This window comes from Taurulus bubalis, assembly GCF_910589615.1.
Source record: "Taurulus bubalis genome assembly, chromosome: 10".
NCBI lineage: Eukaryota > Metazoa > Chordata > Actinopteri > Perciformes > Cottidae > Taurulus > Taurulus bubalis.
The window spans coordinates 9202316-9218635 of record NC_136598.1 but is presented as its reverse complement, the minus strand read 5'-3'; the positions used below and the strand labels follow the sequence as shown (position 1 = coordinate 9218635).

The 16320-nt window shown below is 39.1% G+C and overlaps 1 protein-coding gene across 1 annotated transcript; it reads left to right on the top strand.

Annotated features, from left to right (window-relative positions):
- Window positions 1–6753: 6753 nt before the first annotated feature.
- LOC306742147 (uncharacterized protein) lies at window positions 6754–16055 on the top strand (the record flags this gene model as incomplete). Its single annotated transcript, XM_079224489.1, has 9 exons — window positions 6754–6854; window positions 8556–8641; window positions 9338–9400; window positions 11680–11756; window positions 12034–12250; window positions 12461–12663; window positions 12963–13074; window positions 14929–15130; window positions 15704–16055. 9 exons carry the CDS (start codon window positions 6754–6756, stop codon window positions 16035–16037), a joined length of 1395 nt encoding a protein of 464 aa, XP_079080615.1. The 3' UTR covers window positions 16038–16055.
- Window positions 16056–16320: the final 265 nt, after the last annotated feature.

Genomic DNA, 16320 nt, shown 5'->3' with positions numbered 1-16320 from the left:
TGTGAGGTGTGCATGTTGACTGTTCCAGTACCAGCACATGTTTTAATCTTCTAAAAGTGATGTTATAATATTATTAAATACATGTTCCTTTCACCTTGTATGTGTATTTCTTGTATTTTTTTTACATATATACACTTCTTGTATTTTTTTTTTTAACCAAAATTTTGGAACCAAATATGGTAACTTCGTTGATGTTAATTTTCCATCTAAAAATAAAATGTAATTGTCACAACAGTAAATGAGTATTGTTATGTCCTCCAATAGCACTAGGGTTGACATTTTGCAATGTCAATGTGTGTAATTCATGTTTTCTGTTTAAACATGCAACGGCTGCTGGGTCACAAGACAAATTTCAGCACCAGCTGACGAATAAAGTTCATATCATATCAACTTACTTTCTGACTGGTTGGCCATAATCTGTCAAAATTACCCTTGTGAATAAAATCAAGTTCTTTTTAGATATAAATAACCTTTCAGTGATGCGGTAGGAGCTGTCCATGATGACATCTAACAGACACTGAGGCCATGTTTCATTGGGGTTTGTGTGCCAGCTGAAGGTTCTAACATGTTAAAGTTTATCTGGTGGCCCAAGGGATACTTCTTTCAGGACAGGGAGGAAACAGGATAGTTGTTCATCTCTTAAAGGTAATTTATTTGTATAAGGAGTTGGTTTCCTTATTTTTTCAGAATTACTTGATTTTATGCACATTGGTTGGCTATCTGTCAAATATTACAAGTCTCAAAGTAAGTTAATAAGTAAATGCTTCTTAAGATGAAAGTCGCCTTTGACAAATGGGGCTGAAGTTCAGCTATAGCCTGATACGTGGAAGCCTCTGAGGCAGGCGTTGACTCTTTTATCTTCTTGCGAAGTGTACAGCTTGTGGCGAGTGATAAGAGAAGCGCTTGAATCACTTTTTAGTTTTCTAATATAAACAAGGATATTCAAAATACTAAACAAATACATACGGAAACAACCATCGACCTGTTGTCTCTCACTGTTTTGTCGTGCTCTTTGTGTAATGTCTATGTATTGCATATTGTAGAGAGTTTTAAATAACAAACATAATTAATCGCTGGTAAAGTGAATGGCAGCAAAGATTGTTTGTGATAAATGTCCCCTTATTGTGATAATAAGGGGACAGTGCACATTAACAAAAACATTTCTGTTAAATGTGCCAGAGTTAGCCAAGAGGCTATTTTCCATCTGTAGTCCCGAGAGGCAGATGTTAAAAAACTAAAACAAACCTAAAAACAGAAATAAGATTATAAAATGTTGACGCTTCTACAATACGTGCACAACAGTCAAACACAGCTAAAAAACAACAAAAGACATGCAGGTATGGTGGCCGACCGGCAAAGTCCAGACAGCGGACAACAGACAAATTTGTAAAATTGTTTTGTAAAAATTAACAGCACCTTGTGAAACAAAAGTGTCAGTCCACTGAAGTCTTCTGAAGATCCCTGAATGCACAATGTTTCACCCGATTAAAGTCCAATAATGTATTCCTGACAAAAGTTTTTCCCCTATGCCTCTATACTATATATCACTTTTCCTTATTTACAGTTGGACTCAAAATCATTCAACCCCTATTACAAAATCCACAAACTTTCAACACAACTAATGTTAGAAGTGGTTTCTCCAAATTCAACACAAAATACCACTTTGAATGACTACTGCAGTCTCTTCTATTAAACCCCCTTAATAGAATCCCTCATAAGAGCACACAATTGCAAATCAGGTGTTATCTCAAGCACACCTGATGCAACTAATCATTAGTTGCATCAGGTGTGCTTGAGATAGAACACGTCAGGTACATGGGTAAGTCAAAAGAATTGTCCAACACGTTAAGAGAAGAGATCATTGACTTGGACAAACAAAGAAAAGCATACAAAAAGATTAGAAAGGCACTGAATGTTCGAGATATCGGTAGAAGCATAGTTCACAAGTTCAAAGTTAAAGTATCACTGCTACACTACCTGGGCGTGGCAGAAAGAGGAAACTATCAATGGCTGCCACCAGATGTCTGAGGAGACAGGTGGCCGTAAACCCTTGTGTGACTGCAAAAGACCTGCCGCAAGATGTGGTGGCAGCGGGCCCTGTGAGGTGTGCATGTTGACTGTTCCAGTACCAGCACATGTTTTAATCTTCTAAAAGTGATGTTATAATATTATTAAATACATGTTCCTTTCACCTTGTATGTGTATTTCTTGTATTTTTTTTTACATATATACACTTCTTGTATTTATTTTTTTAACCAAAATTTTGGAACCAAATATGGTAACTTCGTTGATGTTAATTTTCCATCTAAAAATAAAATGTAAATGTCACAACAGTAAATGAGTATTGTTATGTCCTCCAATAGCACTAGGGTTGACATTTTGCAATGTCAATGTGTGTAATTCATGTTTTCTGTTTAAATATGCAACGGCTGCTGGGTCACAAGACAAATTTCAGCACCAGCTGACGAATAAAGTTCATATCATATCAACTTACTTTCTGACTGGTTGGCCATAATCTGTCAAAATTACCCTTGTGAATAAAATCAAGTTCTTTTTAGATATAAATAACCTTTCAGTGATGCGGTAGGAGCTGTCCATGATGACATCTGACAGACACTGAGGCCATGTTTCATTGGGGTTTGTGTGCCAGCTGAAGGTTCTAACATGTTAAAGTTTATCTGGTGGCCCAAGGGATACTTCTTTCAGGACAGGGAGGAAACAGGATAGTTGTTCATCTCTTAAAGGTAATTTATTTGTATAAGGAGTTGGTTTCCTTATTTTTTCAGAATTACTTGATTTTATGCACATTGGTTGGCTATCTGTCAAATATTACAAGTCTCAAAGTAAGTTAATAAGTAAATGCTTCTTAAGATGAAAGTCACCTTTGATAAATGGGGCTGAAGTTCAGCTATAGCCTGATACGTGGAAGCCTCTGAGGCAGGCGTTGACTCTTTTATCTTCTTGCAAAGTGTACAGCTTGTGGCGAGTGATAAGAGAAGCGCTTGAATCACTTTTTAGTTTTCTAATATAAACAAGGATATTCAAAATACTAAACAAATACATACGGAAACAACCATCGACCTATTTCCTAAACGTTCCTAGACGTTTTACACAATTCCTGTGACAAAGCGCGCGCACACACACACACACACACACACACACACACACACACACACACACACACACACACACACACACACACACCTTCCATACCCTGACTATAGGATGTTTTGCTGGCTTGTCTCTCACTGTTTTGTCGTGCTCTTTGTGTAATGTCTATGTATTGCATATTGTAGAGAGTTTTAAATAACAAACATAATTAATCTCGCTGGTAAAGTGAATGGCAGCAAAGATTGTTTGTGATAAATGTCCCCTTATTGTGATAATAAGGGGACAGTGCACATTAACAAAAACATTTCTGTTAGATGTGCCAGAGTTAGCCAAGAAGCTATTTTCCATCTGTAGTCCCGAGAGGCAGATGTTAAAAAACTAAAACAAACCTAAAAACAGAAATAAGATTGTAAAATGTTGACGCTTCTACAATACGTGCACAACAGTCAAATATTACAAGTCTCAAAGTAAGTTAATAAGTAAATGCTTCTTAAGATGAAAGTCGCCTACTAAACAAATTCATACGGAAACAACCGTCGACCTATTTCCTAAACGTTCCTTGACGTTTTACACAATTCCTGTGACAAAGCGCGCGCGCGCGCACACACACACACACACACACACACACACACACACACACACACACACACACACACACACACACACACTGGCCCCACCTCAAGCATAGGAGGCAACGTGCCGCGTGAGAACGGGGGTAGAGACGGCGAGGAGTATCTGGAAAATATACAAACTTGAACATTTCACATTTACAGTTTTTTATCATCCCCCTCCTACTTTCTCTTCCGCTGCCTGTATGAGTGCATCAGTGTGTGTGTAACAGACTGGTGATGAAGCGGCTCCGTAGGTTGCACCGCTAACCAGCCAAAGAGTGCTCTATCTGTGTTTGATGTCTCAACTAAACTTCGAGGAGATAATTCCTCCTTTACCAGCCAAAATGGAAGCCTACAGACATCATATTTGAACGTGAACACCTGCATGAGAAAGGTAAGCGTGCAGCATGAATTATACGCGTTAGAATTTAGTAACATTTGAAATAGAGTAATTTGCTACTACAGTATAATGATGATAATAACCTTTTGTTGGGAAAGAGATAACACAATTGGTTACCAACACATTGAGGATGGCAACTAGCAGTTACTACAGCAATATTTTAAATAAAATAGTGTATACGGTGTGTTTTTGAAGTATAACTGTTACACACATTTTTCACAACGTATGACGCATATGTATATCAAGAAAACAGTAACGGTATTACAATATTTATTACATAAAGAGTTAATTTGACAAAAAGCCATATTCGTTATTAATTTTCATAAATGATGTTATTGGTGCAATCAATCCAGGTAATATCCCTCATACTGTTGTTGGTTTATTTTTTGTTTTTTATTTTTGTTGTTGGTTTGTTTTAAGTATGGCCTTATCTGTGTTTGCTTTTAATATGCTTGGGTGTGACTGTCAGCAAGACTTTTGATTAGATGTTTTTGTTCTGCTGCAACAAACGCAAGTTAAATATCCCTTTTGAGGGTTGCACCTATACTCTGTAAACTGTGCTTGTTATCACATTAACCGCAAGCATTTTTCTATTGAAAAGACTTATAAAAGACGTATATGTAACTGTTGAAAAGAGGTTTAACATTGGTTCAAAAGTGAAAGTTTTTTTTCAACGACTATTTGAAAGTGAAAAACGTATTTTAAACGTCTTCTGAACCATCAAAATGCTCACAGTAAAATATGTAACAATTAAATATGCATTATGTCATAGTAACACATCAACAGCTTCTACTGACAGGACAAGGAAGACCTGACACGCAACAATCCATTTGTATTTATTAAGCAACAATATGAATACAACATGAACAATGCTGTTTAAATAGAACCACAATCTGCCTTTACTTCTTTAAATGTCAAATGTCAAAGCCATGCACCCAGGAGCCGGTTTCAGATGGTCTACCATATGTCAGATGGACATCTCTCAATACAACTATTTAAAGTATTAATTAGTGTGAGTCTTTTCAATGGAAAGATGCTCCCTGGGATATTTCAAAGTATACGGGTAGCATGTAACTATGTAGTTATATGTTTGTTGATGGAGGAGACCCTGCTTAATGTGTAAATCAGGAGGTAACGAAACATGTAAATCATCAAAAACGCAGGGCCTGTCGCACGTCTTTTTTGTTGGACGACATTACACAAGAAAAATAAATGTAGTTGTAGGCAACAAACCCTTTGTAATGTGTTACAAACATCATAGTTGGGCTTTAAATAACAAAGGCGTCTCAAAGGCATCACTTAAACAACGCTTTGAGACACACAATGTCGAACACCAGTCTGGTGGTTGACAGTCCCTTCGTGTTTGGTGGACCTAACTGCCTCGTGAAGTTTTACGGAATGATACTCTTTCTTTCACAACTTTATCGAGGTGGCCAATCACATTACATTCATATGAGGCATTCTTGGAACAGTCATATAGTTGTATTTGGTAGGCAAATCATTTTCTCTTTTGGTTATGGTGTTGTGTTGCTCGTTTGTTCTGTTGAGGTGGTCCGGGTGACGCCAGTTGCTTCCTCTATGTCCAACTTCCTCTAAAGTTACCAAGCTTAGGCCGGCCACGGGTCGGCAACCGCGGCTTCGGAAACGCATGCGGCTCTTTAGAAAAAAATGACACTATATATATATTTTTATTTTATTTTTTTGCATGGTGAACAATCTTCCAAAGGGAACACCCTCTTATCTTGGTGTTGTATGTGATACTGTGTGACGGAAAATATATATTTTTTAATATTTAAACTAAAAGTGTGTCACATCCTAGCACCTTCCCCTGCAGGTGGCTCTAATCAAGAGTCACAGAGCCCCACCCTCGGTAAACTGTCAACGGATAAATAAAAAATAAATAAAAGTCACGGAGAAAGATACAGAGTTTAATTCTGCGTGGACGTATTCATTTGCTTTCACTGCCAACGGTGCTGGCTGACCTGTATGCTTGATATGTGGCGAGAAATTAGCAAACAACAAAAGAGTTGCTGTTGAAAGACAAAATGGCTTTTTGGACAGGAAAAGTTGCTGACCACTGGCATAGGCTAAGATGATAGGCTGTGGGTAGCTGGCTATGGTAAGCATGTAGTCTCGTTGCTCCCAGTTACCGGTCAGTATCAGTGCTAATGTATTAACTAAAACAATACTAACATTAGAATTTCACCCATAAAAAAACTGGAGCACAGGACTTGTTCATTAAATCAATCAATTGATGTTTCACCTGAAATGCATTATGTATTATAGAAAGACAATTAGAATCTGCAAAAATCGGTATCTGCTATAATCAGACTTTCAAAATATTGGAAATAGGAATAAGGCAAGACAATTACAACTGTCTCTATTCTCTATTGCTTTACTATTGTGTGATGAGATTAATATTGCAGTCCAGGCCTTAAGAATCTTATACCTTTGATCTTTTTACGTGGCTTTCTTTGTTTGTTGCCTACTTCTTTCTCTATTCAGTCAGTCTCAATATCTGAGAGATAAGAAAATAATCACTCACTCACTTCTGCTTGTTCAGGTTTCTATACCTGGAAAACGGAGACGTCGCTAAGCTAAAACCATTAGAACTGAGGTAATAGGTTTGTGATGGGCCAGCTCCCGCCTCAACTTAAGAAGTTCAGATGGTTGGTGTACATCAGTCCTGTCATCACCATCCTCTCCCTCACTCTGCTGCTGTGGACCTACAGGTGGGTGAAATCATGTTTTCATCAACCAACTCCAAACTGTGGCATCTTCTCATATGGAGGATGGACTCCTTATTATAACTAATTGTGTCCCTCTAAAATTGCTGACAGCACAGGTTGAGAAGTAAACATCAGTGTGACTTTCACAAGGACTATCTTAAAGTGTTTCAATTGATCTATTTGTATGTGTGTTCGAGCTGAATGTTTTCTTACATACTTTCACGAACCCTATCACTTATTTTATAGGATTTTGCACTAATAACATTTGATTTACACACAACACATGCTTAATAAACTTGTCTGATGATATATGTTAGAAATATTTCTGTGAATTAGATCTTTGACCAGTTTTAACATTTCAAATGATTAATAGCATATCTAGCTTTACAGTGCAGTTATTTTCTTCATTCAACACTCCACCTGTTGAATGCTGCTCTGCACTTTGATTTATGGATGGAGATGTGAATGTCTTATTGAGCTAAATTCATTTTCAGGTTTTGTGCTTTTTCTGAAAGTGTACCATTTGTGCATAATAAATAAATGGAAAGAATAGCAGCAGCAGAAAGGCTGAACCAGTTATCAAATACCTTTTTCCTGGTATTTGTTTCACCAACAAGATTGTTCTTGGAGAAAGGGAGTGCATTTTGGCCGGATTTCCTAATAGATACTCTTACCTTCTGATATCATAGTGATAGTAGTGCCTTATCATTGGCACAAGGTTGCCCCAACGCAACTAAGTGCTTTTGTTTGTTGTCCTGCATCTCTGACATGTTAAAACCCAAAAGGGTGCAAGAAACTCACTGTCCAGAGAAACCCCATTGTTTCCCTGATAATCAGAAGGCGTCAGATTAATTTAAAAAGTGTGTTTGTGTGTGAGTGTTCCTGACTAAATCTTTGTTTAAACTTGTGCGTTGCACTGTAGCGCAAGCCTACGCAGAGGCCGTCCAAGCTATGAGCATGCACAAAGGTGTTTATGATCAACACACTGTTTGTTGCGTTATTTCCGAAAGGCCAGCAGATAAATACAATTTAATTTGGCTGGCAAAATATATACTCAAATGCTAGTGTTAAGCTAAGCTGAATTCCGCCCCAAAGCATTTGTGTGCATTTGTAAATATGCAATTATATTTTTTAAATAGTGTCTAAAACTGGGCTATATCCAAGCTACATCAAACCTAAAGTAATGTTAAATTTGCATCTATGAGCAGTGAGTTACTTCCCCATCTGACATTAAACATAAAATGCTGCAAGCTTTAGCTGTGATAGACTGTTGTCCCGTCTTTGATATCTTTTATAATAAACAAATGTATAAAACTACATTAATGTTGTGTCTTTACAAACGTCATTCTTTGTTATTTCTCAAGATTTGCGCTGCATTTGTGTGGGAGCCAATCAACTGTCACAGTTCTACCTCCTTTACCCTCAGTTGACAAGAGTCATAATTACTGAGGTTGATTATTGAGGTCTTCGTTACTTCAGTATAAATGTTGTTTTTTGGAGGAAAGCCTCTATTGTTTCTAAAGATGGAGATAAAAAAAATAGAGAAAAAATATAGTAGCAGAACAATTAGCTTCAGAATCAGCCTCCATCCTCTCCCACCTCTTGACTTGTTCTTTGAACTTCAGTTGACATATTTTTTTAAAGACAAATGTGATAAGTTTATATGACCCTACCAAAATACATTAACTTTCTTTGGATCAACAGGTCCAACAGGGCCTTCCAGGTCTGGACCCAGTATAACCGAGCAACCAGCAAGCCTCAGATCCTAGTGCAGCCAACAGAGCTTCCAGGTAACTTTAACTGACTGCTGCGCAATGTTTTAGGAAACGTACAATGTCTTTGTCTGACATCTGTCCCAAAGAAAACTTTCCTTTTCCTGTTATCCTTAGCTGCGGTGTATTATCTAACTTCCTATTTCCTGTTGCTAAACTTCTCTCTCTCTCATGATCATTCTTGTTTTAATGTTATTCATTAACGTTTCCATTTTTTATGCAAAAATTAACATTTATTGCATTTACATCACTTTTTTCACAATTACACCCATCAGAATTTTTAAAAAGGTGTCCTGCCCTTCTTTTATGACTGTCCACATACATACTTTATTACTTAACAACAGGTAAGGGTGTGTATATGCCATAAAGCAGCTGCTGCATGACCACTGAGTCTCACCCAATGCAGGCAATGATAGTCCGCACAATAACAGCCTGTATACTAGTTCACTTAAATTAATATATTAATGTCAGACCCGCCAACACAAACACACGGTTGGTTTAGAGACCTGCATTCACTTTGACAGTCTGTGGTGTTACAAACACTAGAGCACACATACTACATTTTTAGTTGAAAAAATGTTTTAAAAGCTTTCATCTATTTCATAAAATAATGGTCAGAGATACACTCAAAACATTCACGGTTTAAGCCCCTGCAAAATGACGTGACGACGACGCTGCTCCACGCATGAAATATAATCTAACCTGTGTTTGCAGCGTCTGACGGTCAAGCAAGTCGCTGGTCGCATCAACCAGCAAGTACCCTCAACGTGCACAAAGGTGAGCCGAAAGGTGAGGTGCCCGATCAATGCTGCTATATATGTGTCCCTGCAACTGTCTTTGATGGCTGCGCTAAATGTGTGATTGCAGATTTAGCTGTTCGTCGCGTGTATATGTATGTGTGTGTGGTGCGGTTAGTAGAGCAAACTTTCTTCATTGCGTGTGTGCTTGGTGTGTCTGATGATTTCTGTGAGGCGGGCCTCTTCATAGCCAATGCAGCTCAGTTTTACTGCTGAGTTAGGGGCCTGTTTCGAGGAAACACTGTTTGAGAGGGCACTCCCAGTTACCTCACCTCTGGGTTTGGTTCTTGTAGGCCGCTATGTTTTGAATATCGCGTGGCGCCTAGTGTAATATTCTGTGACACTTTCAGCAGCTTTTTGTCTGTAGGCTGTTGATTGGCTGGTGGTGAATACGGTGGAGTGCATGCGTCTGAGATCAGGATCCATCCTGTTCAATAAGGAATAGAGAGAAGAGGTTTTCTGAGAAACTTTGTCTGCTGCTGTCGTGGTTGTGTCACATCAGGCATCATTTTACACAATTACTTCCTTTCTGTTTCATCTTTCCACATTTTCAAACATCCTCTGACTTTCAATTATTTCTGTATAACTGTTTAACCTTCATTTTTCTTTCTTTTTTCTTTCTTTTCCCCTCTAAGTACTTTTCTATCCGTCCTAAACAAAATGATCCTCGGGAAAACCACATTTATTAACCCATTCATTTAGATGTTGACAGCTGATTTCTCCGTACTTATTCTTCATGAACTTGACATTGGGTCCTTCAGGCGGAGTATGGTCTTTCCTTTGACCCCATTTTCTTTAATGAGGTCACTGTTCTTCTTTAAACACAGTCGTCACCGTGAGTTCTAGGTTGGTTTATGGTACCATCAGAATCAAAGCCGTACTCTTAGACACATTTATCCTTAGTCTCTTTAGGTCAAAGGACTCCAATGTTTAACGATTATCACTGTCAAATATCCACCAAACATTTTCCCGTCCTCCCTTCTCTACTCTGCTCTACTGACTCACCCCCCGTTCAAACAAAAGATACTCTAAAATCAGCCAACATCCATCATAAGACCAAAAACAAGATAGTAAATGGACCTGTACTAGTAAAGCGTTTTTCTAGTCTTCCAACCACTCAAAGCACTTTAACACTACATGACATCATTCACCCATTCATACACTGATGGCAGTAGCTAAGGTGCTTCCTGCCCATCAAGAGTAGCTAACATGCATAGAACATTCATACACCGTAGGCACAGCTCCTGGAGCAATTTGCTAGCGAAGCCGGGGTTCGAACCGCCGATCTTCTGATTGAAGGATGTCCCTAAGTTGCCCTAAAATGAAAATGGCAGTGTGCACACTATTAAAAATACAATATGTTTGTTCTGAATCAATAAAAAAAAAATCAGCGACTCGCACGTTTAAATGTTTGTTATTGGGCCCAAAACGGCTCCGTCAGGATTCCACTGAAGATGATCAGGAGCCGCCGGGGATCGGTCTTCTCATCTCTCAATATCTCTTATGGAGGTAGAGGCAGGAGGAATTTTCCACCTGGATGATCAAGTCACCGTTCGCTGTTGGTTTCTGACAATCTCTCAATAAATCCTGTTTATGATGCCAAATTGTGGTGGCAAATTAATTTACACTTACCCGCTGTTGAGTCTTTTTTAAGCTGAAATGACAAATATTGTAAAACAGAACTTGTCGATGAAATAATGTATTCTTGCAAGAAGAGGCACAGTTATTGAGTCTTTAGAAGTGTGCACTCCAGAGTTAAGTCCCACTAAGTTATATTGAGAGTGAACACTGGGTGGGGAGAAGGCGGGACATGTATTGGGACCTCCTGCTTCAGGTGGTGGCTAAGTCAGCGTGATCACACAACATGCAGATGTATCCAACCTGCCCTTAATGTATGACCTGTCCACATATGTACTTTAGTACTTAACAGAAGGTGAGGGTGTGTATATGCCATTGAGCAGCTGCTACATGACCACTGAGTCACCCAATGCAGGCAATGATATAGGCACAATAACAGCTTGTATACTAGTTCACTTAGATAAGAATATAACATATAACATTGCCATTACACTTCACCGCCTTTCACTAGACTGCTGTGCCCGGAATAGAGCGGTCGGCAGCAAACTGAATGTCTGTCTCTTTCCAGCTTTCCTTCCAGTGAAGTAGTCTCCTAGTGGCGGGGAGGGAGGCAGAGGGAACACAGGGTGAGCTAGCTAGCTAATTATTGTCTCATTTGTCTTGTCTTTTTCACTCATGCAGTTCCTTTCATGGCAGTCACAGGGACAAAGACACTGCTGGTGTCTGCTTATCTGGAGCACCGCACAGGCAAAAGGGAGGTCTGTGAAGAGAGCCACGCACCAGCTCATGTTTTACTCCCTGTGATGCTCACTGGTTGCAACATGGACATTACAACTATTTAGATAGCAGTAATATGAACACTACAACATTGTAAGACTAATGTACACAAAAAGGGAGAAATTACATTGACATATACGTGTAATACAGTAAATTAGCTATGAAATAGGTAAAAGAACATTTCAAAATGCCTGGATAAAAATGTGGGTTTTAAGTTGAAATCTTCCCCATGACATTGTACATCTTCTCCCTTGCCAGGTTCGTCTTATTGCTGTGGTGCTGAGGAGTGAGACAGTTGCCTACCACTGTGTTCTCCGGTGTCAGGAGAAACTGCACATCTCTGAAGGTGTCAGTCAAATCCACACCGATCACTTTGACTTCGTGTATGGGACAGCGGACATCATGTGTCCTCTCCCCTCAAGCTGTGAGACCCCATCTCATATCGCTGTGACCTCTGCTCCATTTAACTCTGAAGGTAATGAAGGGTTCTGCACACCATGTTTTTGACCTTGCTGGATGCAGTTCAACAAGGATGGTAATGCCGGTCTGTTGGTCTACCACTTTGGTCGAAACTGAAATGTCTCTGGCCAGAAATCCATGTGGCCACCAGCAAATCATAGTTTTCACACATATTTTGAAACATCAACAACAAATGATTGAATACATTACGAGTTTATTTCTATAGACCTCCAAAGGCATTTGGTATCTTCCCTGGTGATGACTTTCCCTGTCGTTTTTCAAACTGTGCTTCTTTTCTGTGGATACAAAGATACACAACTTCACGTAGAGTTTTTGGAGGTGAAGAACCTGAAGGCGCAGACCGACTCCTTTCCTCTCAACTTCACCGTCTGCCTCTCTACCATGTTCGATTTCACCAACGTGCTGCAGGTATAATTTTAGGTTACTTTGTAGTTACAGTTATTTTCAAACTTTACTTACTTTATTAAGCCCCAAATTGGAAATAAAGGACTTGTTTACTAAAGTATTCTGACCAAGACGGGCAGACATAAGAAATAAATAACAAAATAAGACAGGGTTAAAAAACTCGGCTATGAATTTTATGCCTCCACGATAATATTTCATAAATGCTTCAACTATTTGCCTTTTAATAATGACTAAGACCAATACTTTTTTCTTGTACCTAAGTGCCTGTAGTGAGCCAACCAAATGTTTGTGTTGTGTTGTAGCTGGTCCAGAGTTTGGAAATGCTCCAGTTACTGGGGGTAAACAGAGTTGCTATCTATAAGACCAGCAGCAGCTCTGAAACACAGCGCATACTGGACTACTACACATCCAAAGGTGGAGTATATTTTACAAGTTAAATTTTTTTGGGGTGTGATTATGTTGTCTCACAGCACAAGCAGCAGCAGTGGTATTTTATCCAGCCATCTGTTTTCCACACCTATCCTCTCAGAGCAGCAAAACGCCCTGTTCCCTGCATTGATGTTCTTCCTTTAGCTAGCTCCCCAGGAGGAGGATAAAAAGCTGTTCCAACAATTCAATATGCTGCTTTCTAGGTCCAGGATTGCATTGTTTCCTCATTAGCTAGAAATGTTCCCTTTTTTTTCAATAGAGGTAACTTGTTTTCTAGTCTTGACATCCCATTATCAACATGGCTTTGAAGACCATGCAATCAGAAATATCCTGTCCTGAAACTAGATTAAGGTGTCTACACTGTGGGTTTATTAGATACTGTAAAAACAGCTGCCTGCTGCTGCTGGTCATGCTGGAAATATGAAGACTGAACAGTTCAATAAATTTGCTGCATATGGCGACTTCTTTTGTAGATGCATTGTTGGTGAACGATCGCTGTCAGCTTTAACCCCACAAATAAAAAAACATTGTGTTTTCTGTGGCTGGCTTCACAATAAAAGCCACCACATGTTTCACTAGTTTTGTGCTTTAAATATAAAGCATTCCTTCGCCAACCAATGGAATAATCAACAAAATGTTGAGGTGGTTCTGCCTCTCTCCTATCATATTGTAAAGCAGGCAACAGTCCAAGCACAGTATGACCAAAAACCAACGCATTAGGACAAAATCCTGTCCTCTCCTGTTAATAACCTCCTAATCACCACCACATTAGAGCAGCACCTTCTCCAGTCCCGGAATGCTTGAGGGCCTTGATACGTAGACAACAGGCACTCTGGGGTCCATAACCATGAAAATATGAAATCAAGCTTCAATATGACAGACGGCAACTTACTCGGCTTGTCAGAAATAACCAAACTGCAAATTGCCGCAGCTAAAGCAGCCTGCCTTGCATGCGCTCTGCTGTGCCGGTTCCGCGATTTGAGCACAGTCTCTTTCCCCGTGACCGTTTCTTTTCTTTCTGCTGTTCAAAGTTTAAAGGCATATTCAGGGCTCGACACCTGAACAAAAGAAGACCAAGCGGTTTTATCTTATCTTGAACACCTTTTTCCTGTAAACACAATAACATTTCCAAGTTAACAGGTTAACATTACATGTCACTCAGTCCGTTACAATGTTTTATCAGCAACATCTATTTTATAGCGACTGGCTATCTTTATCAACTAATCTCTTGCACACTCATTTAGAAACGCCTCTGACGGAGAAGTATGAATGAAGTCAAAGCGAGAAAATACTGCCAGGTTAACTGAGGTAATGATACATAAAGTATACAGTAAATCAAAAGTCCAACATAGAACAGGGAGAAAAAAACCCTCAATTCACAGAATGGGGTTGGTCTTATAGACTGGAAACAGTGGCCAGAGCAAATTTGAGAAGTTTTTCTTCAAGGTTTTTAACCTTTTTTTTTTTTAACAGAGGGTTAAAAAAGACTTTTTAACCCAAACCATGATTTTTTCCATGATCTCCCATGTGCTTGGTCAGCTGCCTTTGGCTTTCAGCTCCAACCAACCAGGAACACTGAAAGACAAACAACATAACAACAACAACACAGAGCACACAATCTCTGGAAGAGGCCCTTGGGTTGTCACAATACATAATTTATTGGAAGAAACCAAGCGATGCTTTGACTGTGAGATTGGCAGTTGAGCCCGTCTCCTTAGATTGAATCGTTGAATAATCGACTATGCAGGCTCACCCTTGGTAATATCCCCGGATGTAACAAAAGTGCTGAGCTAAAACCCATTAACTGCTCACATGTGTTCACTGATGTCTCCTTCTTAGGTCTAGTTGAGGTGATTCCTTGGTCTCTGTCAAGATTTCTGAATGTATCTCGAGGATGGCTGCCCTCACACGGTCCAGGTGACCTCCACTACTTTGGGCAGATTCCTGCTCTTAATGACTGTGTTTACAGATACATGTACCAATCCAGATACGTGGCCCTGCATGATATGGATGAGCTCATACTGACCCAGTCAGTCAAAAGGTAGCACATTGTTTAAGAAACTACATGAAATAAGACGTTTTTCGATAAGTTAACCTTTAGCCTAGGGGTTGAAGCCTGGAATCAAATGAAGTTCCTTATCAAGTTTTCACAGTACTCTCACATAAAGTACAATCTCAGATCACACACTCCTGAAAGGTTATTAGTAGTTTGTAACATTTTATACAAATTAAATAAAGCATTACTTTTGGCCACCTTTTTGTGGGAATAAAAATAAAGTAAATTATAAACAACAAATTATTTGATTTGTATTTTCTTTACCCATTTATAAATGTGTACATTTCATAGGTGTGTTTAAAATGGTTTCTAGATTTTTGTTTGTATGTGATCATAATGACCTGAGAATTATACATGTTAATACAGCAGTTATTGATGTCTCATAGGAGGAGTTGTAAATTATTACCAATTCTAAACCTATCCATATGTCCTTTAAACTTTATAATAGCGTGTTTGTGTGTGTTATAAGGCATTTATTAACAGTTGATATACTGCTTTTGAACGTGAATATGTGTAAAAGGTTTTTTATGTGTATTGTTTTCATCATTCTATTACCAGTTGGTTGGAGCTGCTGCCTCTGCTGGAAAAAAAATATGGCGCTGACAAGTGTTACCTGTTTGAGAATAACGTATTCCCCATCACCGTCACGCCTCCGCCCACCTCCCAAACTCTGCCCCCGCAGAACTGCTGCTCCAGCTGGCAGAATGTGTCTGGGGTGAACATCCTGGCACACCTGTACCAAGAACCCAGCTTCAAGAGACGCTACGAAAACATCAAGACAATTGTCAACCCCCGTGCTGTGTTTACCGCAACCGTCCACGGACTGCTGTGGTCACTCAAGGGCTGCTCCATGGTTGACAGGAATATAGCACGGATGTACCACACAAGGTAGACTGATGGTTGTGTTCTTTCTAATCAAATCATGTGTGTGAGTCATTGGTTCATAGCTGCTTGTTTAAAGAATAAACTATTTATCAAACAGAACCATAGTCACAGTTTGCATTTTCATTTTAGCAAATGTTTCCACGGTGTGCCTCTTTATGTCTGCATTTAAATGAGGGCCATGTAAATAATAGGAAGAGACATGAAAACTGCTTGTTGTGTATTTCTTTGGATTCACATTCTGAGACATCCAGTTCAAAACAGAGCGCAGATAGGATTTACAAAACCATAAA